This window comes from Rhamphochromis sp. 'chilingali', assembly GCF_963969265.1.
Source record: "Rhamphochromis sp. 'chilingali' genome assembly, chromosome: 15".
In the NCBI taxonomy this organism is placed as follows: Eukaryota; Metazoa; Chordata; class Actinopteri; order Cichliformes; family Cichlidae; genus Rhamphochromis; species Rhamphochromis sp. 'chilingali'.
Genome location: NC_137942.1, coordinates 12,167,035 through 12,194,028, shown reverse-complemented (window position 1 = coordinate 12,194,028; position 26,994 = coordinate 12,167,035). Strand labels below are relative to the sequence as shown.

Genomic DNA, 26,994 nt, shown 5'->3' with positions numbered 1-26,994 from the left:
TTTCACTTATAGCACTAAAAGTGTGCTGCCGTATACTCACACAACATCATGGAGCTCCAGTCTGGTGTCTGGAGGAGGGTTGATGAGGATGTATGACAGTCTGTTCCCTTGGTCTGTCATCCCGTCTGACACAGGAAGAAAAGAGATTAGTAAGGCAGGAAATGAAGTAGGATACAGGATACACAGCAGGCCGTGCTACATCCGCACATGCAGAATAGGCTTTATCTTACACTGAGTCACATGACAGGAATTTGGATAAAAATGGACACAAGTCCAAACAGTGTCACAGATAGTAAACATTAGGGTGAGCGACACAGATACTTTGCTTAAGTAGAAGCAGAAGTTTGAAAAAATAAAAAGGCTGGTATGATTACAATGATGATTACAGCGTATTAATGTGTTTTTTTTTATTCATGCAGACGGTCTAGGTGTAGCTAATTTTGATAAACAGCTAACAAAATGTTAAAAATATGTCACAGAAATACGTAAATTATGGAATTATTCGAAATAATTATGTAACATTTTGAAATGTGCAAATGCAATCGGAGGATTTTCACATTATTTGTAAAAAGGCTTGAAAATATTAGTTTAATCTAATTATTTGTAAATAATTAAGAAAAAAAAACATTAGAAACTACTTATTATAAATGTCAACTATAAACCTGCCACTTTATTAAGTACGCTTTGCAAGTAGTCTGTTTAAGCCAGCATAAATTCAACAATCTGTTCCACGACATCCCAAACATCCTCTTTTGGATCGAGACCTGGTGACTCTGGAAGCTATTTGAGTACAGTGAACTCATTGTCAGTTTGAGATGGACCTGAGCTTTGTAACATTAAGTGTAATCCTGCTAGAAGCAACACTATTCTGATACACATGGTCAGCAACGATACTCAGATAGGCTGTCGTGTTTAAATGATTCTCAGTTGGTACTTAGGGACCCAGCCTGACTGAACCCCTGGTATAAGACAGGATAGATCCATGCTTTCATGTTGTTTAAACCAAATTCTGACTCTACCATCAAAATGTGGCAGTAGAAATTAAGTCTCATCAGAACAATCAACCATTTTCCAATTTTCTGTTGACTAAATTTGGATAGTCCGTGGCCTGCGTTTCCTGTTCTTAGCTGACAGGTGTGGGACCTGGTGTGGACAGCAGCCAGAGAACTGCTGATATTATCTCTTTTTCTGGTGATTTTCTGTACACCCAAGAGATGTTTGTGGAAGAAAATCCCATCAGATCAGCAGTTTCTGAAACTCAAAACACAGCCTGGCACCAACAAACATTCCACGTCCCTTCAATCGCCTTTCTTTCCCACTCCGATGCTCATTTTGAATTTCAGCACTTCCTTGGCCATGTCTACATTCCTAAAATCACTGACTTGCTGCCATGTGATTGGCTGATTAGATATTTGTGTAAACAAACAGCTGAAAAGGTGCACCTAAAAAAAACTAACCACTGAGTGCAGTTTAAAGTAAGGCAAACGCTTACATAATCCAAAAATACTGAATTTAAAAAAAACCTGAATGTTTGATCCCTTTGTGAAGGAGATCCAGTGGCCATGTTGCTCCACTATGAAAGCTTACAGGTGTGCAGTGTACCTCCGTTTCTCAGTCTGATCCATCCCTCACTTGTCACACCACAAAGACAGTGTTGGAAAAATTTCTCAGACTGAGGCTTGTTACAGAAGCTGTGTCCACCTTTTACATACAGCCTCTGGTCCTTTTAGTATAGTTACAGACTTGGGGAATCGATGCCAAGATGCATTAAAGCTGTTTTAGTAGCACACGGTGACCTGACACCTACTTGTCTCCCGTCTGTGTGTGCTACATCCACCACTCAAAAGCAGGAACAGTTAGATTCCTACACAAATTGCTGCAGACTTACTGAATCCACTTGGAGAAAGGCCCAAATGTTTCATCCTTGTCCGCACCAGCGCGTTGAGTTCCTGCCTCTCTGAGCGCCTGAAAAGAGTCAGTCTCTGTTGGCTGATCCTCTCTGCCGCACTGCCGGGTCCCCCTTTGGACCCGCTGGAACTCCGACCCCCCTTCCTGCTCAACCGCCGTGCCCACTGCATGCTCTTCCTCCTCAGCAGCGGGTGGTCTGAAGAGTGCGAAGAGGTGGAAATGGGCTCCGAGGATGTCGAGTTCCGGTGGACGCTGGTCCGGGATAACAGGGGCTCCCTGGGTTCTCTGGTGTCCTCGTAGTCCTCAACTGTGATAGATACCTGGGACTGAGACCCACACACAAGCAAAAGCTTACACTTCCTCATATGTGAAGTAAACCTGTTATCACGCTGGTCTCATTAAATCAGTTCTGCGGCAGTTCTGTTTTCTGATTTCTCAAAGCAAAGCGGGATTAACACTTTATCTTATTAGAAACAAATGATGAATAAAAGATAGATTCTTTGAATGTAATCACAAGTGTTTTTTGGCAAAGCTCTCAGTTCCCAAAGCGCCATGTTTACTATGCAGATTTCATTCAACTATGTCTGTTTCACTTCGCGGAAACACATCAAAACTAAGCTCTAACTGTCTTCACAGCTATCAGTGTCTTCATAACATGAACAAACAGGATTAGCATCAAGACAGATTCTTCTATTTAAACTAATCCAAAGGGAAAATTTCCTGACTGATTTTTTTATAGCGAGGAAACTCTTTAAAAGCAGAAAGTGTGTTCATTGCATGCAATCTAATAACCTTTAGATTAAAGTAACTGCAGTGACAGTCAGCAATTTCTTAGCCATACAACACCAAAACAAGAGGAGCTGCTGACCTCAGAGACCGGAAGCTTGTGGGCCTCCGTTCGGTAGATCCCTATGGGATTGTCTCCAGTGGACGAGCATAGCTTCTGGTAGAGCCTGCCATAGTTGCGGATCCACAGGTCGTCTTCTGTGATTTTCATCTAGATGACAAACAACACAATAATCAGCATCATAAGCAGTTACAGTCCAAACACAGTTTGAGCTCCTTGTGTCGCTACTTACGGCACAGAGGAAACCTGATCCCGGCATGGAGTCTAAACCAAGCAGCAGCCTGGTGATGGAGATCATGTAGTCCTTCACAAATGACTGGCAGGACATTCAAACAAAAAGTCAGTAGATATAGATCACACTCGGCACACTCAGGAGAAGGATCTTTGTTATTCAGTAAGAGTTTGTCTGAGAAACCTGGTAGAGGAGAGTGTCCAGCATGCTAACGCTAAACACCTTCCCAGCAGCGAAGGGCAGGCGGAACATAAAGACCAGGTTAGACCCCTTCTCCCTTTCCTTCTGGAGAACAGACACACAGCATTTTTTGGATTACACAAGTCCCAAAGGCAATAAAACAACAGACTGTAATCACCACAATCTTTTTAAAATCTAACTTCTTTAAGCTGTTATGAAATCAAGCTTCCTTGACTTGAAGTTAGCGCTGACAAAGTGACATTCACTCTCATGGCCACATTAGACTTTCCTCTGCATCTGACTAGCATCTAATGTTGGATTAAACTCCCACCATGCATAGCAAAATCAAAACAAACCAAAAAAAAAAAAAAGAGGTTGGAAATCCACTAAAGGCCTTTTTCCAACTGTGAGCCGATGGCGTTCATGAGAAATGTAAATTTATCTCATCACACTGTTGTTTCTGTATTGAAATTCATTTTAAGACTTCAAGCAGTGACTAATTTACTGCTCTGTTGATTGATGTTATTGATGCCCAAGGGGGATTCATTAGCTTTCACGCAGAGAACAACATTATCAACAACAACAGATATTAAAAAAAGCAAGATGTAATGGGTGAAAGGAACAAAAACCACAAGCTTACGATCAATCACACGTTTTACTCTGAGATCATTAGAGGAGCTGTGGCAAAAGAGCTCTGCAAATCAATTTATTTTGAAAGGCACACTAAAGATTGGCTTTCACACTGCCAATTTTTTCCCCTTATGCTGTTTTTTCCCTATTATAAGGTCTGTATTGAAGGAAATGACAGTAAAAGAAAATATGGAGTTTTACCTTTTCCAGTTTGGACAGAGCTAAAGAGTAGTGGTCTTTGACTTTAAACTGCATGAAGCGCATGTTGGCCGGGTGCGTGAGCTCTGTGATGATGCTCAAACCTGGGAACAGCCTGACAGGGGTGGAAACGAGAAGGACACACAGAGAGAGATATTAAAATTTGAAGCTAGTGTGTGAGATTGAAGAACAAGTTTGGGCAAAGCAGACCTGAACAGTGTTTGGACGTTGACGATGGTCTTTGCATCAGCCATATAGTCCTCCTCAGCAATCATGGAACTCTCCTTGTCAACCACCACCATGGTGTCGGCAAAAGTGATCCCACATCGCAGCAGACTGTCCAGACTGTGGAAAGAGAAGGAACGACGATTAAAAAGCTAAAAATAAGAATAAAGAAATAAAGAAACAAGCAGATTTGGGTTGTCTTACTTGTCGATAGAGCCCACTGTATAGAACACCATGGGGAACCAGCAGATTGCCTCCAGGAAGTCTGCTTCGGGTCTAAACCAATCAAAACACAAATAGACTTGAGAGTCCCACCGGTAGAGATTTATACACACAATGATAAAGAGCTAACGTTCCCACAGTGACAGACCCCTCCTCACTCAGTCTTGAAAAATAAGGCACAACCAAACAGCCTGCAGATAAAGCTGAAAATAACAGCACTACACAGGAGTGACTCAGCTTTTTATTGCCTTTTTATTGGATTCCACTCTCATTTGGCCAACTGCGCTTGTGTACCAGCCACAAAACACGACACAGGATTGTGGAGAGCATTGTCCTGAAAGCATTCAGCGTTCCACAAATCATGTTCGCCGTGACCAGTTTTTCTCCTCCACTTGCTATTTACAGAGGGACTCATTCTGCCATCCTCTGCAACCTGTATATGAGACGCAGCTCACCACCATGCTGACTTTGAAGCCTGAGTTTCCAATAACAGCCAATGCATCACAAGAAATAATAGAGATGTTGCGCTCACATGCTCTCCAGCAGGAGCACAATAGGGTTGAGCTCCTTCCTCGGTCGGTAGTAGGCCCGCAGCGGCACAATGAAGTTGTACAGACCATTCCCCGCACTCTCCGCAGAGACAATAATCAGCTTGTTTTTGAAGCCGTAGGAGCGGGCATCCTCGAAAGGGATGTGGTGACAAGCCTAGAAAAGAGCAGTGATGGAGGATGATGGCTATGTCAGCGTAGAAAATAGAGAGAGCAAGCCATTTAAATTTCATACCTTGTCTAAGCGCAGGCAGCAGAAAGGCATCTTTTCTTGCAGGAGGTGGCACAGTGCAGGCGAGCTGCCGATGTATGGCGAGTTAAGCGGGTATCCCTTCACCCACCTGCAGCACAAGCCCACATTTATCTCTGAACTTACCCACTTCCACATGTTCCCACATTAAATCACTCTACTCACTCGCAGTGTTGACCCCACCAGTGGGCTCTCTCATCTTTGTCACTGTCCTCCTTGCCTTCTTCTCCTCCTTCGTCCTCGGACTGGTCTCCCAGAAGGTCAAAGGTGGGGTTGTTGACGCCGTCGACTAGCTCCAGGACAGGGGCGATGCTGTGTCGCCTCTCCTCTGTGGAGTCTCCCATGGCGGGAAGAGCCAAGGTGTTGGCACCCCCGGTCTCTGTTCTGGAGCTGCTTCTGCTTCCTCTCCCACTGCCAGGTCCTGCGCTTCCTGCATCCTGGCCTTCTGGACTGCTGTCACTGGAGTCCTGCAAGTCGATGGCAACTGTGCCTAAAACACACACACAGAGGATCTAAGCATGGATTCAGGTGTAGATCAGCAGTTTTCCTCATTGTCCACTAGGTGGTGTGTTTGTAAAACCACAGTTTTCTGGCATTATTGCTCTTGTCAAGTGTGATTTACTCCATAATAAAATAGATGGTAATTCCTCTTCAAATGCTATGAATGTTTGTTTTAATCTCTTGGATAAATTTCAAATTTGAGAGTGCATAATTCTGGCAGCTGTGACTGAGCTACTCTCTAAGACAGTTTAATAACAGGTTTGCATTTTTGACCAACACAGAAACTGCAAGCAGAAGGTCAGTGTGTAAATGTTACACAGTCTTTGTGCGGCGCCCATCTGACTGACCCATGCTGGCGATGATACTGTGGACTGGCAGGCGGGTGAGTCCATGGTAGATGCTTTGGTGCACTCCCCTGGCATTTCCTCCTGTGCCACCCCACGATGGCTCCCTTTGGCCCCTGACAAATGCTGAGTTCTCCTCTTTGGAGATATTGATGTAAAAGCAAGTGTCAGAGGCTCCCATGATGTGGCACGGACCAGGGTTTAACAGGATATTGGTTGTGTCCAGCCTACGTACTCCGATTAAGCACACCCCATACCTGCAGCCAAACAGACAAGATCAGCTCTGAATTGTGCAACGTCATGTGCTTTAAAAGCTTTTGCAGATCATTGCTTACTTTTTGTGAGCGTGAAAGGAGGCAAAAGTGAAACTCTTCCCCTGGTATTCCCCAAAGAATTTGCTCTCTTCCAGACGGATGTGATGCACCTCATTGGCCGAGCACCGTCGGTAGGTGCGGTGCCATTGGTCCGCCGAGCATGCACCGCCCTCCCTGCGAGGAAACATTTGGCCATGTGGGGAAAGACTGACCTTTAAAACATGTTACACAAAACATCCAGCTCTTCCATCAAGGCTGAGGAGGTAACATCTTATATCTCTGTCAGAGCCGCTGATCAAGAGCACAGCGATGCACGCATGGACACCCAGGCTGTCTGAACAATAGGTCCCAGATGAACACATTCGCACAGTTAGGAGGACAGCAGTTTACACAGGGGGATACGGCTTAAGACGCGGAAGCTAAAGAGGTGATAACAGGAAGCAGGGGTGTGGGGGCAGTGTGAATGTGGGAGGCTTGCAACAAAGACCGTATTACATAAAAAAGTGTTATAGCAAATTTACAGTTTACAGGAACTAAGTGCAAGGCAGGGGAGGAGGAGGACAAATCCTCGTCATGTCGCATTGTCGCAAATGGCATCACGTCCAGATATAGATGCAAACTTATGAAACACCCTGCTTTCGCATGTTGAACCATTTTGCTGAACTGTTAAATGTTTTCTGCCTTTTTGCAATTGAAAAATATGTTTATTGCACTCACTTGTGTGAGCAACATTTGAATAAGCTTTAAATAAGAAGCTGCTGGTGTAATGTGTTAGCTATTTATCTGACATTTTTCATTTAATTCATTAGTTCGTGTTTTTGTTTTGAAAGAAATGCTAAAAACATATAGCCTAGCCACAAATCTGCACATATTTAATGGTGTTACAGCTAATTGAAATATTTGAACACAACATCTGTGAAAATTCGCAATTAAAAAAATATTTGTACCCCACTCAAGTGTAGCGTTTCCCCTTGAGATGATCGATATAATTGTGGTAATTTTGCCTCTGCACACCACCATGATGGATTCCTAATGAAACAATCAAGATGTGATTGAAGTCCAGATTTTTAGCTTTAATTCAAAGGGCTTTTGCAAAACAAAATGCAACACTGTTCAGTATTTACAGCCATTTTTATACACCTGCATACAATTTCAGATGCTCAAAATTAATTAATTGGACAACTGCATGCTTTTCAGGTATTTTGCATTAAAACTGAAGGCAAAAAGACCTACAAACAAGCAGCAACTGAAGGTGGCTGCAGTAAAGGTCTAGCAGAGCATCTCAAAGGGTGAAACAGCATTTGGTGATATCCAGGGATTTTAGACTCCCAGCAGTCTTTGACTGCAAAGGATTTTCACCCAAACATTAAAAAAGCCTTATATCTAAAATATGTCATTTTGTCCAATTAATTTTGAGCCTTGGAAAAATGGAAAATTCCTAAAAAAAACCCCAAACAAACAATCCAGATGTTTGTAAAATGTCTTGAATTAAAGCTGACAGCTTGTACGGAGGCAAAACTATGAAAAACTTAAGAGCAAAAACATTCCACTTCACGCGTAACCATGTAAACAAACACTGTTTCATACCTCACGTTTCCCTTGCAAACAATGGAAGTTAGCGCTATCTGCAGCACAGTATGCAAACTGTGGAAGTTGACAGAGAATTTGGGATAACCTTGAGCACAAACGTGGGAAAAGAAAACTCTACCTGTTGAGGGCTTGAAAGGCTCCTACACGTTGCTTGAAGGCCTCTTGGTGCGCCGTTCTTGAAAAATAAAGATGAGTGACAGTGAAGAGACGCGACGCAGCCGAGTTTGACTGCTTACTGCATTTTTGAATTTCGAGACTGCAACAGCGTACTGTGGACAGTTAAATCGAAAGAACGATAGGAAGAGAGAAAACAAGTGAACTCACTGTCCTCTAGAGGAGTGGATCAATAGAGTGATGAGAGTTGAGGTACCAGGGCACACACAGTTTAAAGCCAGCATGGCATACTTAAACTCTTCTTCACATACCACATGGTCTGTAAGCACAAAAAAGAGAACAGGGACAAAGGATGCATCTGCAAATCGCATTGTTATTTTTAAAAGTTGATCATCTTCTTTTGCCTGCTCCATCTGACCCTATCGCTTTCTTCTGTCATCTCCTTTGTGGTCTTCCTCTTTTCCTCCAGCTTGGCAGCTTCACATTCATCATCATCTATTCAGTATGTCATCTATCCCTCCTCTGCACATGCCCTAACCATCTTCTCCTCCATCTTCTACCAGCATGTAACATAGCAGCAAAACACTCAGTGACGCCTCGTGCCTGGTGGACAAGGGTATTATCTGCTTGGAAGATAAAAGTGATTGCTCACAACAGCTTCTTTTATTGATTTGCAGTGACCCTTACCTCCAAATGTGGACCACAACAGCACAAACTCTCACTTCAGGAGTCAAAGGTTGAACTTTTTCCTTTAATTGGTCAAATGTCTATAAATCGATGGATCCGGGTCAAAGATTAATAATCAGACCAACGTATTAAATAGGAATATTTTCATTTGAATTATGCAGTTTTTCTTAATTAACCTTTTTCCCACCACATGTGCACACAGTCCAAACCCAGTGCTTGGAAAATATGTTTTGTTTATCCAACTAACACTTCAAAACTCAACGATATTCATCAGACAATTACATGAAACACAAACAACACATTTAGGCATTTAAGGAGCTGCAAGCAGCAACTTTGCGGCATTTTTTCTTTGCATGCAACACATTCATTCAAATTATTATTAATTTTTTGCTAACCAGAAATAGTTTAGTTTGATGTTCATTTAATTATCTGCTCAAAACACTAAAAAAGAACATTTAAATAAATATGGAAGCTACTCAGGAGTTTCACTGAACTTTGTGCTAAATAAATATTCCCAAAGAAAACTGTTGGTTTTATTTACTTTACCTCTCCTTTAAACACGCAAAATGTAGCATGCATTTTACATATTAGACTGTTATTGTGGCTCTATCCTTAACATTAAAGGACACGAGCGCACAATCAAATGTCACTATCTCACATTGGAATATGTCTAAATGTCACCTGACGTTTGTCACCGTCCCCGTTGACTCAGATGGGATCAATTTTATGTCGCTGCTCGGTTTTTTCTGTTTGTTTTGGGGGTTTTTTGGGTGGGGGTGAGACCTGGCAACAGGCCGGTGATTCAGTGTCAACCCCACTGAGCCACCTTCCACTCACGTCATTGAGCACTTAACGTAGTGCTGCCTGGGTGCCAAGCGAGCCAAACTGAGCAAACGCAGATGACGGTGCCTCGTTTACCTGTTGCTGCTCAGCATCCTCTTTGAAAGAAAAACCAACAGAGCGATTAATGTTTTTTGTAAGCCAATCAGAGCATCCATTTCTCCTGCTGTGTAATTCTTGATTGCATTATCGACAGTGGTGAGCACACGGGCATGTTAAGGTCCTAAAGTACAATTTGTGCACTGTATCATTGAATAACCGGTGAGAAATGTCAGATCCCGACTCAACTCAGCCGCTACTGTGAGAAACAGGAGGCCAGCTATGATGTAAACGCAGCTTGTGATAAAGTAGCAGACTTTGTGTTTGTGTGTATGTGTGTGCCAGAGGCTGAGCAGGTGAGAGACGTAACAATTGAAACTGCTGATTGTGAATATTCTGCTAGAGAAGTAGTGTTCTTTCGGCTCAACACATCATGATGCAGCTCACAAACAAACACACTGTAGGATCTTGCTATTCTGCCTGTGAAGTCCTTTCAAAGCAGAAGGTTTTATAGAGCAACAAGCATCTGAAGCCTCCTGAGCACAAAGACAAAAACACTGATGTTGTTTCTACAGAGGAACAGTATTCATTATTGTTAGACATGCATTCCTCCCTCTTTCTCTCTCTGAGTCTCTCACACACACACATTTCCCCAGCTCCCAGTGCACGGACGTGGTTGCCATGCATCAAACTGAATCTTATTTTTCCAATATTTAATTTCCAGTGTCCTTCTCGCACCTTTCCTCAACACCGCCCCTTCGCTTCCAGTTTTCTACCCTCAAGCACGGCCCTCCTTGCTGCCCTCTCTCCTTCAGGTGCCTAGACCCAGACCAGGAGTGAAACCAATTACTGACACTAGAACACCGCACATGCACAAACACACATAAGGACACACTTTTTGCTTCCTGTCATGCTGACTTTGAAGGTCTTGGTTTTCTATTACAGAGAGGCATTAAAGGTGTAATCCTGTTTGTGCAAATGTGCATATCTGTATGTAAATGTGGCTATTGGCTCTCCCTGCAAGAGTGCAATTACAACCTGACCACAGGTCGGCCGGCGAAGCTAATTAAATCAGTCGGCCTTTATTGCTTGTACAAGTCAGCTGCTATCAACACCATGCGGCTACAATAAGTTGTGCTAATCAGGGAAACTGGTTATTGTCATTAAAAACAAAAACCTGGACAGTCTGGATCCAATTTTTTATTATTATTATTCAGATACCTCAGGGGTTTCCTGGCCTGCTCCAGCATCATACCCACAGATCTATAATGAACCTTGAGCTGTTTTTAATTCACTTTTGCAAATCAAATTAAATCTTGTATCTCTTGCTCATTAATGCCTCCCACACTATTGCTTAGTGAGTCTATTCTAAGTAGTGTCAAAACAGAGCATCTGTACTTACAGTAATGTGCATGTGACAGCATGCTATTTGCTCTCTGAGTCTATCTACCAGGCCTTGAGGATTCGAGGACGTTAAACTCGATTTATTTTGAAGAGCCGTACCTTGTATACGGCTAAAGTCCTACTCAGAACTCAAGAATTTTGTATTCAGCACTAAATATTTGATACAATACTCACATCACCCAGTGCTAAATCAATACTTTGAAATGATTAAGGAGGATTTTTAAACTGGATTTATGTGAAATAACACTTCAAAGCAAGTCATAGATTTTACAGCAGCTAAACTCTCAGCACGGGAACGGGAGATTCACACTGCTTAGCTCATGAATTTATCTTTTTGCTTATAAAAAAGGCCAACAAGGTCTGCCTGTGCCAGTGTGGAGTTGAACCTGCGCTGCAGGAGAATTGCCTGTGGTAAGAGCTCTTCTGCCAGGTTAGCTTAACAGCAGACCTCATCAAATGAAGGGGATTTTCTTTGCCAAGGTAGCAAAGTAAAACATTAATCATTGATAGAGACAGCTGGGATGAGGGCGGTAAGCTAGAATTGAGTCTGACTTTCTCCAGGGCTGTAGGCAGAGAGATGTGTGAGATAGGAAAGGGTGAGCTAGCGACCGAGTGAGATAGAAACAGTGGGAGAGAGAATGAGAGAGAGAGTTTGGGTCCTCTTCTTTCACTCACAGATGATTGACTGGCGTCTTCTGTTGAGCCGGAGAAGAAGGGAAGCTCTCCAAAAGGCAATGTAAAAACTCACAGAAACCCTCAGAAGGCTTAAAGCCAAGCTGTGCCAATCTTTAGAGCAGGAAAGGACAGAGAGCTCTGCTGCTGCTGCAGCCCGCTGATAGTAAAAGGATCCAGATTTAGCACGACAGTTGTTGACGTACACTCGAAAATTGTGGTGAACTTTCCAAAATGAGCATAATGTTCTCTGCGGAAGCAAAGTAAAAATGCTTACCTAATCGTCTGTCTTTTTAGACAGCTACGCATCATCACCGGTGACAAAGCAATTCCAGTCACATTATTGGGCAAAATCAACTGTCAAATTGGACCAGGAGAACACACACAGACGATGAATATAAAAAAAAACCTGAACACTTGAACCCCACAGCGAGGGGGCGTGAGGTGGTGGTGAGCGGAATGACAGTGCCAGCATCCACAGAGCGTGAGGGGTCTCTGAATAGCTACCATATGCTATGACCTCGGGGTGACGGTGGCTCAGGAAGTAAAGCAGGTCATGTACTAACTGGAAGGTGGTTTAATCCCTAACTGCTCCCAGTCTGCAAGCCAAAGTAAAAATAAACAGTGTGTGTGACTGAGACGTGTTGTATAAAGTGCTTTGAGTACTCAATTAGAGTAAGAAAAGCTCTTTATCAGAAGCAGTCCATTTGCCTTTACCAGACATCAACCCGTGGGAGATGTTTTAGACGTCCACTAAATGAGGGAATACCATTTTGGAAGAATGCTCTTTCATCCATTAGAGCTCTAGAGAGACTTGTAGAGTCAATGCCATCAGGTACCATTTCATTATTTCCTGCATCCTGGTGTGATCAAATAATAGTAGCTGCATTCAAATGACCAATAATTTGATTTCACACTCACTGCCCACCTGCAAATTTGACATGGAACTTGTTCTCTGGCTTGAGAATCTGGACGTAAAGGGGGCAGTTTGGAGCGAAGTCTTTCACCGCCCATGCTCGAAGGATGGTCTGGTGATCCTGAGAAAATTAGAAACAGAGAGTAGTGAGATAAATGGAGTGGCAGAGAGAGAGAGCGTGAGAGTGCAACAGAGGGAGAAAAAGAGAAAGAAACCCATCATTAGCTCAGCTATAATAATCCCCTTAAAGCACTGATTGCATGCAGCAACTGAATGGTCCGTGCAACATCTCAGAGTAATAAAATACTGACATTTTATGACAGGCTGTGGCAAGAGCATGGAGAGAGGGAGCTCAAGAAGACTAGCCCTGAGAGAAATTTTGAAAAGTCAGTGAAAGGAAAAACAGGAGTTTAAAGCTGCGCGAGGCTGCACTCTGACACAGCGGCGCTCTGAGCTAAAAGGTTATCTTGCTAGAATTTAGTAACAAGGAAAAAACTCAAAGTAGCCGTGGCTGACAGGCACGTCAGTTTGCGGGTACTAACAACAAACCAAAGAAATGGCTAAACTGAAATTTCAACTTCACGGATCAGTTGGGTGAAAAATAAGGGCATCGTCGCTGCATGTTAATGGAAGAATAACTTCCGTGTCAAATCTCGTGGCTCTCCAGTAAAAACTTGTTGATGTTTTTCACGGAAATGTAAAAATGTCAGCCTCGTGATGCATGAAAAGGTGTGCTAACAATTAGCAGACCTTGAAAAGTCCAAATGAGAGAGTCATGCTCGATTGCCTGAACGCTGATATTTTAAAAATGAGATAGTGATATTATTCTAGTAATACACCAGCTTACAAGATATGAATATTAAAGAGTTGCTCTGTAATGTCAAGCACGTTTTTCTCTTATTCTCAGTTTTAGTTCTTTTGCACTGCAATTAACATGTTAGGGGAAATAATCAAGCTAGAAATGAATGCCAAGTCATAAAAAGCTGCTACCAAAGAAAACTGCTATTTTGCTAAGTCTGGTTATACTGATGTTTTGCAGTGTGAGGAGTTGTGGCAATACAGGAAAGTGGGGAGGCACGTACAGCAGCAATGCGGTCCACTTCAAACCGGTTACTGAGGATAAAGCAGGCCTCAGCATCGTCCATCCTGGAGGGAGTTAGTACAGCATGTAGCATTGGGAGTGCCGGAGAGAGAGGGAGAGAGAGGGAGAGAGAGGGGGGGAGAGGGGGGGAGAGAGAGAGAATTGGGGAAGCCATGAAACACAGGAAGGAGGGTGTTGTCATGTTATTGAGCGAGAGGATAAAAGAGGAAAAAAGTGGGACAATAGAACAACAAATGTACCAAAGTGTCTTTCAAGCCCACGCCATTTAAAGATGAGATAGCAGGAGGCGAGGAGACGGGGAGATTAAACAAACAGGCTTGTGCTCCTTTTTCTTTTCTTTCTCTGTGAAGCTAGCCTAGGGTGCTGCGTCTGCACTCAAAAAAATGAATGAGGTGGATTGTTCAGTGTATATTAATTATTTATTTTCATTTTACTTAAAATATGTTTTTGTTAAGTTAACATGTGTTTTTCTAATCAAGTCTACGTAATTGTGTCTATTATTCAACGTACATAATACTAATGTGTTACTTGATCGCATAACATTTAAGTTAAGTCAATTAGGATCGATATACCTTGTATATCCACAAGGTGGCAGTAATGCAAAAACAGTTGTAATGAAACCGCGCAGAACAAGAAGGTTTCACGGCTTGTGCCTGCTCATGCACAAGACTTCAAATTTAACTGAAAAAGGCTGTTTTGGCGCCAAGCTGCTGTTTCTTTGAGAGGTAAGACCACTTTTTTCTTTGACTATGTTGTGTAGTATCTATATGTCCAGCATGGTTATATTTTGCGTTTGTCTTACAAGACATGTTATATCGTTTGCGTGTGCTTGTTTTACATTAGTTTTACTGGGTCCTGGACATGCTTATTTTGTGGACTGTGTAAGAAACATTTTTATTGTTTTTTGTTTTATTAAGGGATTAGCTACAGGGGTTCATGGGGTTATTCTTTCAAGGGGTTATTTTTCCATTTGCTTTCTTGGGATTCCTTTTCTGTAATCCGAGAGTCGGAAATATCGAATAGGATAGCAAGGATAGCATAAAGTGACATTTAAAATCCAAAAAGTCAAGGGCGAAAGCCACTGTGACACCATTGTTCTGCTCTATCAGTAATCTGTATTATGTAAAAATGGTCTGTAAATACAGCATGTTTCCTAGCGGAGTTATACATATCAATGTAGTTATAAATTACAGTTTGTGAAAGTACACACTTAATTTTTTTAATAAAATTATTCAAGACATATGAGTGGACAGACAATGGAGGTCGACAGACCTGGTGATAATTGCTTCTATAGAAAGTTAGCACATGGCAGTGTCAATCTCTTGCTTTTCTTCTGAGTAGTATTTTATTTAGTTGTAATTCAAACAATAATTTGCTTCTTGAAATTAAGGAATTTTTTTTTCTTTATAAATCTCAGATCCTGCCTTTACCTGCTCCCTCCTATACTGATGTGGTGTATGTGGTATTGCTGAGCTTGTATGTGGTATGTGAACTGTTATACTTTTAAAAACAAAACTGTTTTATAAGTTAAGTTTTCTTTTGTGACCCATCCCATGCCCCTGTTATTTCTTCTCCACATCTGAACCATGGTTGCAGTTCAAGGGCCTGAGGCATGAAATTCTTTTCAGATCAGCTGTGATCAATATTTTTTGGAACTTGATAAATAACAATAAAAGCTGTAATGGCTCCATTAGCATTTTGTGTAAATGTTTGTGTTAAAATTATAGCTTTAATGAGGTCTTACTACATTAGTTTTAGTTTGTATATGTGTACATATAGTATGTATATTTACAGTACAGTATGTTGTGTTTGTTGACATATTTTCAGGTGGAAGCAGAATATGTGAGGATTACTACTGCTGCACATGTTCCAAGGCTTTTTACACAACTTGACCAATACACTGACCAGCTCATAAAAGTCTTCAAGAAAAAAAGGAGGCGTTGCAGGGAAGAAAATTAGACAAACTTTGGCCCCAGCCACACAGGTGCGTTATTCTGTTGGTAGCAAAATATTATGGCTAATAAGATCATTTTCAAATTTAAACAGCTAGTGTATGGTAGCTGCACAGTGCACTTACATTTATATTAAGCAAGACAAAGTTTGGTACTCAAAACGTTGGAAAATTTAAATTACCTAAACATATGTAAAATCTGATCCCTTGATTTAGGTTAAACCAGAAGTGAATGTTTTTATGTTATGTTTTGAATGCAAAAAAGATGATGTATTAGTTTGTCTTTACCTCCATTATGGACATATATAATGTGGTGGAAACCCTGCCCAACAGGTTAACTATTCATGTCCATGTGATGATTAGTTGGTCTTGTGTACATGTCTATCTGTGCAGTGGATATGTCATTCATTTTGCGTATAATGTGAGTTTCTGTCATCCTAAAGTATATCTGTTTTCTCTTCCTGTATCTCTGCCACTCTCTACAGAAGGAAACCATTGAAAAGGGGAGGGAGTGTGTCCTCAGGGCACTACCTTTTTACCTGAATGAAGACCCAAGCATCCTCTTCAAAGAATAATTGGTTGGTAATTTTAGTTTAGTTTTTTATCTGTATTAAACCAAATTTTGAATAACTAATGTTGTTGCATGTTGTTGTTGTTGTTGTAATTTGCATGGAACCTGTTTAAATGTTTTGGGAAATCTTCTTGTATACCCAAACTATTTATATTTATCGTTGAATCTGTAGTCTAAAATAGTGGCGCACTGGGGTGCATGTTCCTAATATTGTGTTTACGTCATTAAAGGGTAGCTTTGGCCCTTTTTCTTTCTTTTTTTAAAACTGGATGCCATTTTTCTATGTTTTTGTGTCTAAGCTACAGCTGTTCAGAGGGAGCTGGAACAAATTACCCTTGCTATCTTTACCATCGAAAGAGCTGATGCCAGCACTCCTCCAGCCGATGTGGGTATAACCATCTAGTGTGTCCTGCATGACCTGGAAGACCTGGCCTCTGCATGTGCACTCTTAATGGGTGGGATATATGCACTGAATCTCAGTTAACCTCAAGACTGAAAGCTAAGAGACAATCAAAAGCATTGAGATTTAAAGGATTTAATTGAGAGATGATACTGCACCAGAAATGTTGAAGGGTGGTGTGTATATTAGCGTTCAAGGCATATTGTTATGAGGTGGAAATATATTCATATTCAGTTTGTGTTACATTGTGTGCATTGTAAAGGTAATTGCAATACATACTAAAAATAAGGGTAAGTTAGGAGGTTGATCTGATATCCTCGTGTTGGTGTTGTTCCCAGATCATCATACTAAATGTTGTTCCAGGATCAACATTGCAAGTGACCAATCAGAATGTTGTGACGTCATACTTTTGCGACTTCGGGAAAAACCGGCGTAAAACAAAAAACTGTACTTAAGCTGCGTGAAACCGCCTCTGTCCGCCGATCAACTTACCCTAACCGTAACCCTTTAATAAACAGTAAGCAGAATTGATATTGTCCTTGCAACATTGGAATTTCATAAATGCACAAATGGCTTGGAATAGAATAACGTCACAACAATGTGATTGGTCACTTGCAATGTTGAACCTGGAACAACATTTTCATGATGGTCTGGGAACAACACCAACACGAGGATATCAGATCATCCAAGTTGGGAATGCAGGATGAATGTATATTTTGTGGACTTTTAAAGACGAACAATTGTTTCCATGTTAAAATGTTTACATCTGAAGTTTTTTGCCCAAACACTGGTAAAATAAATGTTGACAGTGGCGAGTGTTAAATGGTTACTGCTGTGCTGTTGCAAAAAAACTGAACGCTGACAAGCTGTTTTATTGTTAGACCATAATGTTGGCATGTTTTGTTAAAGTTTTATTTGGGATGGTGATGTAATTTTCTTTGATTGCTAATATCAGTGGACTATTTATTATTGTTGTTGTTGTTGTTGTTACATTTTTTTTTTTTTTTTTTTTAAATTGTGGCTGTTGAGGTGGACACTTCACTTTGCATTGTTAAAGGAAAGCACTTCATTGGCATTGTGTTACTGGACTGACCCTAAGCAATCATTGCAAATAGCAACTTTGCTATCCATTTTAGACACTAAAAGAAAAAAACACTCACAGACCTTACTAGCATCACATGTGCATAACTCAAGTGTCATCTTATCAATGTGTTATGTGATCTTCAATGCGTTTTTTTTCTCTTCTATTTCTGGTAGATACAGACATTTAATTTAAAGTCTTGATGTTGCATCTGTCTACATACTGTTAATTACTAACCCTAATGAGCTGTTGTGTTTTATTTTGGACTGGGTTTACACAAATGCTCACTGAATGTGTTGGCAATAAAATAAATTTTAAAAAATAAGTTGGATGTACTTAATTCATTTGTGTGGAACCTGTTGACAAAATAGATTTATGTAAAACTAATTAATAAAGCACAAGGTGGCTGAAAATATAATATTTGAATTAATCTAACTTAAATTTAACATTTTACTGCCACAAATAAGAAATGTGTTGAAGTAACTAATCTAAACTATCTAACCTGAAAATATATCATCTATGTTCATACAACATAACTTGATTTAGTTAGTCTTAAATATGTCTTGTTAATCTTAAGTAGTTTTTTTAAATTAGATGAACTAAAGATTTTTGCTTTAAACTAACATAATTCAATTTCGTGGAACCTGTTGACAAAATAATTTTAATTAAAGTCAACGTTTCATTTTTTTGAGTGTATTATCAAAAGCCAGGGGCCAAACAATATGCAATATGACTCAAACCGCAATCACAGCTGCTACTTAAAGGCTTGAAGGTGCTACAGGTATTAATTGCGAGTTCGAGCTTGCAGACGCGAGGGCCTTTCATTTCGAGGTGTCTAAACTCAGGTCTGTTGTGGATTGATGTGATGATAATAATAGTTTACTTCAGACTCAGCGACTCACTTGGCCCTCATCAGGTCTTGGTCTTTGAGGGCAGATCCTTGCAGATAGATGACTCTCTGGGCCCACAGGGGGACATGAAGGATCCTCCTAACTTGGACATCCATCTCCGCGGGGCAAAGGATCACCACATAGTAGTCCTACACACACAAACACATGGGAACGGGTGTTAACCTACATTATAACCTATATTTAAGTAACACTACCTGAGGAAATGCTGTCAAGCTTGCCATTGAATTGGAATTTAATTAGTTATAAATGTTTTAATGAATGAAATCCAAATTTCCAAGTACGCAAAAAAATGAAAATACATCAAATTAATTAGATCACAGCTACACTAACCACTGCATAATATATATACTGTTACATTATTGGATCCTCTTATCAAAGGAGGCAAATTAATGAAGTTGGCCTATTTAAAACTATGGAAAATGCATCTTGACGCATGCTCAATCAGCCAGGTAAGTAAATCCCTAAAAGTTGATTCAGTTCATCTGGACGTAATGTTTTTAGTTTGAGAAATGTTTTCATGGCTCATCTAAGTCTTCAGTCTCAGCTGACTGCAAGTTTCCCCAACCTTATAAACAGAACATTTGCATAGTAATTGAAACTAACACCACTGAAGGAACAATGGGCTGTGAGGTTGTTTCTCCCACTGAAAACACTATGTCCAGATGAACAGGATCAACCTTTGGGGATATGGAACTGTTTTTCCTACTTTTGTGCTAAACTGCTCAGATTTCCTTATATAGTACATCTAGAGAGTATTCACAGAGTTTCACTTGTTCCCTATTTTATACCTTAACCAACCTGGTGGATCTTGAGAGGTTCAGCAAAGAAGATCGAGAGAAACTCCCCAAAGTAGCGGCGCCCGTGAATACTTTTTGGTACATGTTATTTTTTGTTGTTGTTGTTGTTGTTTTTTACATTTTGCAATAAGTTCAAGCAATTTCTTTTCACTTTGTCATTGTGGAGTATTGTGTGTAAATTTGTATGGTCACCTTAGTGTGGCGAGGTGAGCTAGAAGCACTGCTTCCAGGGCAGAAAAAGCCATTAAGAATAAAGTGGACAGGTGCAAAAACTGCTTATCTCAAACAACAGAAGTGTGAATAACGCAAAGCCACCCTGGTAGAGTCCTAGATTTAGCCCCAAAACTATAGATGATATTTAGAGAGATATTTTATTCCCTTTAAGCCCCACCTGTGGAGCAGACCAATCAAAATAACCCCCAAAGAAACAAATAAATATGCACACATTCATTCAAATGAATAAGATAGCGGTTTAATTTTTCCTACTGAAAAGTTCATTCTCTGCCTTAAACTCAGTCGACCTGGCACCTGGAGAGGATCATTACAGACAACAAATGTGCACACACAAGAGCCCCCAACCTCCCCCTTGTCCTACTTAAAGCCATTTGGAGAGACCTGTAGCCGGGGGTGAGCGAAGAACTCATTGAGGAAGTCCATGAGGAGGTCGATCTTGAGACAGCTGACACACAGAACCACGTGTTTCTCCGTCTGTGCCCTGTAGCGGCTGTAGTTTCCTCCAGACTTCTGTCGTTCCATCCACAGAAAGGCCAGCTGCTCAAACTGCATTGAGAAAAACATCCATCACATTCAACAGATGGAAACTGGATTAAGTTAGCCTGGATACAGGGAGGAGCCAGGTGGTACATGAAAAGAAAACAATGCCTTGTACTATATAGTGTTTCCATGTGATTAGGGAGAGTGTTTGAGGGGAATTAAGACAGGTGGAAGTTAGTTCAGCATAGCGAATGAATGGAACATGATAGCGGATATTAGCATGGGAAGGCAGGGCATGGAAATAACAGTAGGCTTAAAGAGAGCTCCACAGAGAGACTTTTTTGTTGTTTTTTTTTTGTCTGAGCTCTGGAAAGTTGTGCGAATAAATGGGTAGTTTGAGGTTTTAACAGATGTAAGAGTGATCTACTTTCTTGCAGATTTCCACAGCAAAATAACAAGCTATTTTACACCTGACACTTCATTCAGTCTGAGGGGAGAAAAGGAGCATTTATTATCCCGTTTGTTCCCCCGGTGATTCCAGCAGGTCCAGAAAGAACTATCATGATGCAATTTTGTCTCACTCCATGTAAGCAGTTCTCCACAAAATCATGGTTGATACTGTTGTTGGTCTGAACACACATATTTTCATGATTTTTAAGTTTATCAGCCACAGTCACAATGAATCTCCGATGTTTCTGGCCATACACCTACATCTATCAGATTTCAATGGGCATATTTCATTAGTGTGCAGTTTTTCTCTATGAACTAATCATTTTGGCCCAGATAAATGTGATCACCTTTATGTTGAGATAATGTCGGCTTATTAAAGGGTAAAAGCATCATCCAGCTACAACAAATGTGTTTTATTTTGTCCTCTTTTAGACTCTATTACAAAAGTATAGTGATTTTTCTTCACGCTGGGCAATTTGAATTTTAAACAAGAGAATTGGATTAAATTTCAGACTTCTTATTTTAATGGTATTTACAATAATGATTCTTTTGAGGCTCAAAATTGCACAAAATGTCTTGGCAAGAGAGGTGGATTTGTTGTGTGTTGGGGACAGTTACAGGAAAAATCAACAGAGGAAGCAATAAGAACCAGAGCGATGGCTGAATCCTGATGTGCTCTGCGGCTCTCCTGTGCAACCTGGAGTCTGGTCATGGCAGGATCAGAGTCAGACAGAAGGACACACTCACACTCGCAGAGTGAGTGGGGGTGGAGTTGCGTTTGTGGAGAGAGGGCAAAGGGGTGGGCCAGTTTCTAAATGTCAAAGGTATTTATGGATGAAAGATAGAGTGAGGGGCCGAAGAGGATGACATGATAACCACGTCAGTAATCAACAGCATGCAAGTGCAAATTTCCCCAAAGTTGTCTTTATGGTCATGATTTGTGAAGTTATTTGCAACCATGGAGCCCTTGCTCGTGGAAACAAAACAACAAAGATAAATAATAAAAATAGTGAGATCATGCTTGTGTAGGATGCAGTCCTACACCTACAGTACAGTGTGTGTCTGCTTATTTGATGCCACCAAAAACAGAGAAAAAAAGTTAGCAACAATTTGTAGCGTCATCACTTGTGTAGCAGTAGTGAGAGCGTGAGAGATTTCCTGCCCACAAAAACCTCCTAACTGCAGGTACAGTATATACACAGTGGAAATTTATCATATTTTCGCCTTCGAGTCTTTCGGGAGACAAACAGCTAGTGCAGCTTCCTCAGGGATAAAAGCTTTACACAAATATGAGAGACAACTGTTAGGATACAGAGGGACAAGTGCATTTGTCAGGGTGTTTTTATCAGTCGCTGTACAAATAGTGTGTTTGTGTGAGTGTGTGTTGGTAAACGGTTGCTCCAATTCTCTGTCATGAGGTTCCCTCAGCGGAGCAGTTAAATGACAGGAGAGGGATTTGGGGAATTGAGTGAGTATGGAAGACACTCTTGTTGCTCTCTGAATAAAAATAGTCTTGCAAATCTATGTAGGCTGCAGTGAGTCATCACATTATTGTGTGATGGGGGGGAAACACAAAAAATATTAGTGTTAAGTAGGAAGACTTTATGTGTTGTGTACCAAGAAAAATGTTAACTTATTTCTGATGAGTTTTAGACACATCTGTGGCTAGTTTATCTCTTATTTTTTACCTCACTACAAACTGAAGGAGAGCTCGAAGCTGTTGGTCGCTTGAAAAAAAATTGATGGAGATGGACGAAATGATTTTTGCCGCCGCTGCTTTTATTTAAATTAATCTGAGTGCTGTTTAAACTTGCTCTGCACTCAAACTTTAGCGCTTTCACTTCTCACCTGGATGGGGAGCACAATGAGGGCCACAAAGATCATGATGACCACCAGGAGCTGCGAGGGCCAGATCTGTGGGGTGACATCGCCGAACCCCACTGTGGAGAAGGTGACCACGCAGAAATAGAGCGAGTCGAACAGGGTCAGGTTGTTGCCCGCTCGCTCGAGGTGTTGAATGCCGCAAATGCTGATGAGAGAATAAGAAAAAGGAGCGGGCATCGTTGAGATAGAGACTTCACACCTAAGCCATAGGCACCTGCTTCACTCGGCGAGGTATGGGCGCTCGTGGAGGGGCAATATCCACAGATAACTGTTTTTCGCGCCTGTGCCTATATGTGTGACTTTGAATGTGTGGAAATGGGAGTGAATGCACGCCCGAGTGCATTTATCGAACATGGTATACTTTAAAATAAATAGGTGTGCGACTCCTGGCTGGGCATAATATCATAATTTTTAAGGGACAGATGAGTCAAGAGGCAAATGTCAAACCCGGAAATGGTCGGAGATACTGTGTGAATGAACTTCTGGATTAGCTCAGGCTTTCACACCAGCAAGCTGCCACATCCTCCAGTGCACTGAAGAAATTGCCAGTTGTCATCTCAGAGCTCTATCTCACTCTTACAGTTACCAATTACCTTTCTGCTCTCTGCCTTTCGCTCTCTTAGCTCCAGTGGCTGCATTTTTCATTCTCCTCTCGCTCTCTCTCTCTCTTTTTTTTTTGCCTTTGCATGTATCACACTAATGGTCGTCAATCTCGCCCTCTTTTCCTTTCTCACTCCATCCATGGCCGCGACACCGTTCACTTCCCACTCAACCTCTATCTAATGTCCTTTTTTTGCCTGTGTTTTTTTGGCCCCAGCTCTCAGTGTAATGTCAGCAGTAAGGGTACGCACCACGTAAACATGAGACAGACCAGTGTGCTGATAAGTATCACCACCTGGTTAAACATGGCTGAGTGCGTCCGCTGGATCGCCCTGTGGAGATCGTTCTGCAGAGAGATGGTGAGACAGATAGGAGTCAATGTATGCAAATGACAACAAGCTAAGTGCTGCATTGTGCAAGTGTAAAACGAGGATGAAATGTAGCTGATGGACAGCAGGACAACTTTAAATGAAAAAAAAAAGCAGGAATATTGAAATGCACTAAAAATGAGATAGGCATTGCCAATTGCTGGAATATAAAAAGCAGCAGGAGAGGGAGGTTACCAAATAATGTGAAGCAGCCTTAGTTAGCTGGATGTCATTGGACTGACTGAGGGAGGGAATGTTAAGTGCCTCAGGAAATAAAATCCATGTTATTATTATAAAGGTTTTCTGACTGATTTACCTTTGTAGGAGAGTGTTTAAGATAAAACTGGTGAGCTGAAATGGGAAACAGAGGGGGGCAATTGCATGCCAACAAAATAGCATAATAGAGATGCTGAGATGAAAAAAAATGGACAGTGACATTGCGCTCCACTTACTATCATGTTCTCCAAAGCATGCTTGGCCAGCCAGCAATTTAAAAAGACAGGGATGAAGAGATTTCTGAAGGATGGCAAAATCACCTGTCGAGAGAAAAAGAAATGCTTAGGCTTACTTAGCTCTTATCGCTCTGTTTTCATATGTTACACAATCATGGTCTCTGGCAGTAAAGGGGGTTCTGTGCATCTTGGGATATCCTCACGGTTTCAGGTACTGGATAGTGATGTGTGATTTTTTTTTCATAGGTGGGTGGGACTACAGTGCTTGAAGCCCAAAACAAATGGCTGCCTGCAGAGACTCCCCGTGCCGTCAGTGCTCAGTAATGCGTATCCTTCCACTTACAGTGATCATGAAGGGAACAGCGCTGATCATCTCCAGAATGAAAGGGACACGTAGTACCTGCTCCCAAACGTTGCCCTGGAAACACAAACCACACACAGGGGTCAGGAAACTCCATTGTCTTGGCGACCTTAGGAGATTAACACATAACAGGCCCAGTTACCACAAAGTGCAGGGGAACAAACTGATGAGCTTTTGCACCATACAATAAATCGGGGTGTGTGTTAGGGTTGTATGACTGTCTTTTGAGGAAGGAAGCAGCATTACTCAGTTTCCACTAAGCCTTTCTGCTCAATTAAGATGTCAGCCATAGCTGTTTTTATGTCTCTCCCGCCTGCATATGGCTGACCTGAATCTGACTAGTGTAGGTGGACAGGCATAGGCTATGTCCACAAGAATCAGTCAGCTCTAAATGCTAAGGTCTCTAGCCTCCAGAGCAATCTGCAGAGAGAGCGCCTTATAAGCTTATAGTTTCAGATCCAGACACACATTGATGAATTGCCTTCCCTCTGCCTGGAGAAGGGCGGTCCTCCCCAAAAGTGCTTCAAATGTGTCCATAACAGGACAATGCTGAGGAAGCCTCAAGGAGCTCTGAGGTTCTTTCCAAATGCAAGAGCAAAGGAGCAGCATCAAAGGAGAACAAAAAATGTCAATTTATTAGAGTGTACCTAGAAAATCTGCTTTTGGTTCTCTAAAAGAGATTCCTGTTTCAGGGACTACCCTAAACAGCAATGACATAAAAAAAAAACAAAACAAAAAACTAGAGTGGTGGTGAAAAAGACTTCTCCTTCGATAGGTCACATTAACTCACCAGAAATGACTACAACCCAGAATTTGACACAAACAAACAACTGAGCAGGAGATGAGGTTTGCTGCTTCCAGCTGGTGATTCTTGGTTTGTTTTATACCTGCAGATGTCAGACAGTGGCAGGGTACATCCGTGCACGTTTCCAAGGTGAGAGTTGTGCCAATTAATGCATGTTGCACAACAGCAGTAATTGAATTAATTACTCATTGCTCAATTATACCATAAATGGAAACTACTCAATCTACCAGCAAAACAGGTATAGCATTAGTTCAAGCAGGGTATGACGTCACTGAGGAGGTAGATCAGGTGGTCTACTAATTGGAAGGTTGGTGGTTTGATCTGCTCACAATGCATTCATAAGAGTGTGAATTTACTTCAATAGAATTCAAATTAATTTGATTTATATAGTGCCAAATCACAACAACAGTTGCCTCAAGGCACTTTATACTGTAAGGTAAAGAGTCTAAAATAACAGAAAGAAAACCCCAACAATCAGGCGGCCCCCTATGAGGCAGCACTTGGCAACAGTGGAAAAGAAAAACTCCCTGTAATGAGGAAGAAACCTCCAGCAGAGTCAGGCTCAGGGAGGTGCAGCAAATGATTGGGGTTGAAGGGAGGAGACACACTGTGGAGGACAGACACAGCTTAATAATAACTGATGATTAAAGGCAGAGTGATGTAAAATGTTCAAAAGAGTCCTTGCATAAACGTTTGTGTAAATGGGTCAGTGAGACAAGTTATATAAAGTGCTTCAAGCGTTCAAGTAGTAGTAGTAGTAGTAGTAGTAGTAGTAGCATAGAAAACAGTTCATTTACCATATTATTTTCTACATCCGGGGAATATCTCATAGAGGGTGCCACGCCATAGTTGCTGTTCATCTGAAAGCCACTTTGCAACCCACCTCAAATCACAGATCCTCCTTTCGTGTTGCTTCTGACTGTGACTATGTGACTGTGACTTTTAGCAAATGGACATTGACTACATGGAGTTTTTTTCCCCCACCTTAGCATTTAGGGGCAGCAGGAAAGCTCCCAAAGCAGAGCTGTGGCACCCAAATAAAATTACAGCAGGTGTAAATAATATTCATTTGAGGACATTTTATCAATTGAGATAATCTTGTTTAATCCACTAAAGAGATTTTAGGTGCCAAAGAAGGTCACAGTTTGTAAGCTTCAGCTTCTTTTTTTAAAAATTAATGTAAAAATGATCTATGGTTGAAAGACAGAATACCATCACTTCAACTTTAATAGCACAGCAGAAATGTCCAGTGGACAGTCACCACCATCAAGCATCAGAAATCCATCCAAATCCCCCACATACACCACCACAAACAGGCTGGCCAATGGGGTCGTGTGAGTGGCTCACCTTGTAGCTGAGATACACGAGTAACATCGTTTCCGAAAAGCTGATGAAAGCCACAAGCACCTGCAAAAACAGAGAGCGAGAGAGAGAGTAATGTGGAGAAACAGACAGAGGGAGAGCAGACACAGAAATTAGGAGTCGCAGAGATGGGGAGCGTGGGTGGAATCAGTGGGTGTGCTGATGTTTGAGCTTCAGAAGGAACAGGTTTAAGTGAAGCAAGAGACAGCCTGGTGTCTGATGTACATTTATATGTATGTGTGGGTAACCACATTGTAACTGTAAATATATGTCAAGTAAGAATGAGCTGAAATAATGTGACCTAAATTGAATTGGCAATAAGCCGTTAAAGCATACGCAGATATTTTGACTTCTGTGCATTCGTGCATGCAGAAGTGATCAGACACAAAAATGGAGGCCTTGTTTACATGGGAATGTTACAGATGTATCTAACCTGCAGTGCCCACAGCGGTAGAGGTCTGTCAACCCAGATGATCAGCTTCCTGCAGAGGTGGGAAAAAAAGGGAAGAATGCAAAGTGGAGGA

The 26,994-nt window shown here is 41.4% G+C and overlaps 2 protein-coding genes and 1 long non-coding RNA gene across 5 annotated transcripts in view; 2 read left to right on the top strand and 1 right to left on the bottom strand.

The window, feature by feature from the left end:
• Positions 1–26,994, bottom strand: part of kcnt2b (potassium sodium-activated channel subfamily T member 2b) — a 45,207-nt gene that overhangs the window by 806 nt on the left and 17,407 nt on the right. Inside the window, exons 5-29 of one of the 2 annotated variants that reach the window (XM_080904862.1) lie at positions 26,904–26,952; positions 26,456–26,515; positions 24,286–24,360; positions 23,943–24,026; positions 23,374–23,468; positions 22,487–22,667; positions 20,090–20,254; positions 18,669–18,805; positions 13,744–13,807; positions 12,674–12,782; positions 8,314–8,422; positions 8,108–8,164; positions 6,421–6,573; positions 6,089–6,342; positions 5,406–5,730; positions 5,226–5,331; positions 4,975–5,147; positions 4,425–4,496; positions 4,206–4,340; positions 3,999–4,110; positions 3,171–3,272; positions 2,988–3,071; positions 2,777–2,905; positions 1,889–2,234; positions 41–125 (exon numbers count right to left, since the gene is read on the bottom strand). In XM_080904862.1, coding sequence (XP_080760988.1) covers positions 41–125; positions 1,889–2,234; positions 2,777–2,905; positions 2,988–3,071; positions 3,171–3,272; positions 3,999–4,110; positions 4,206–4,340; positions 4,425–4,496; positions 4,975–5,147; positions 5,226–5,331; positions 5,406–5,730; positions 6,089–6,342; positions 6,421–6,573; positions 8,108–8,164; positions 8,314–8,422; positions 12,674–12,782; positions 13,744–13,807; positions 18,669–18,805; positions 20,090–20,254; positions 22,487–22,667; positions 23,374–23,468; positions 23,943–24,026; positions 24,286–24,360; positions 26,456–26,515; positions 26,904–26,952 — 3,261 coding nt within the window. The remainder of the gene's footprint in view (positions 1–40; positions 126–1,888; positions 2,235–2,776; positions 2,906–2,987; positions 3,072–3,170; positions 3,273–3,998; positions 4,111–4,205; positions 4,341–4,424; positions 4,497–4,974; positions 5,148–5,225; positions 5,332–5,405; positions 5,731–6,088; positions 6,343–6,420; positions 6,574–8,107; positions 8,165–8,313; positions 8,423–12,673; positions 12,783–13,743; positions 13,808–18,668; positions 18,806–20,089; positions 20,255–22,486; positions 22,668–23,373; positions 23,469–23,942; positions 24,027–24,285; positions 24,361–26,455; positions 26,516–26,903; positions 26,953–26,994) is intronic. The other variant, XM_080904863.1, reaches the window with a different exon arrangement.
• Positions 13,946–18,091, top strand: LOC308411143. Of its 2 annotated transcripts, none has more exons than XR_013974341.1 (5): positions 13,946–14,644; positions 15,181–15,246; positions 15,591–15,747; positions 16,200–16,292; positions 16,585–18,091. It is a non-coding gene; the product is annotated as an uncharacterized lncRNA (long non-coding RNA). The 2 variants fall into 2 exon arrangements; XR_013974342.1 differs by having other exon boundaries at positions 13,950–14,488.
• Positions 18,448–26,994, top strand: part of LOC308411130 (uncharacterized protein) — a 123,732-nt gene continuing 115,185 nt past the window's right edge. The window contains exon 1 of the mRNA XM_080904896.1: positions 18,448–18,457. The gene's annotated coding sequence lies outside the window, so the exon portion shown is untranslated. The remainder of the gene's footprint in view (positions 18,458–26,994) is intronic.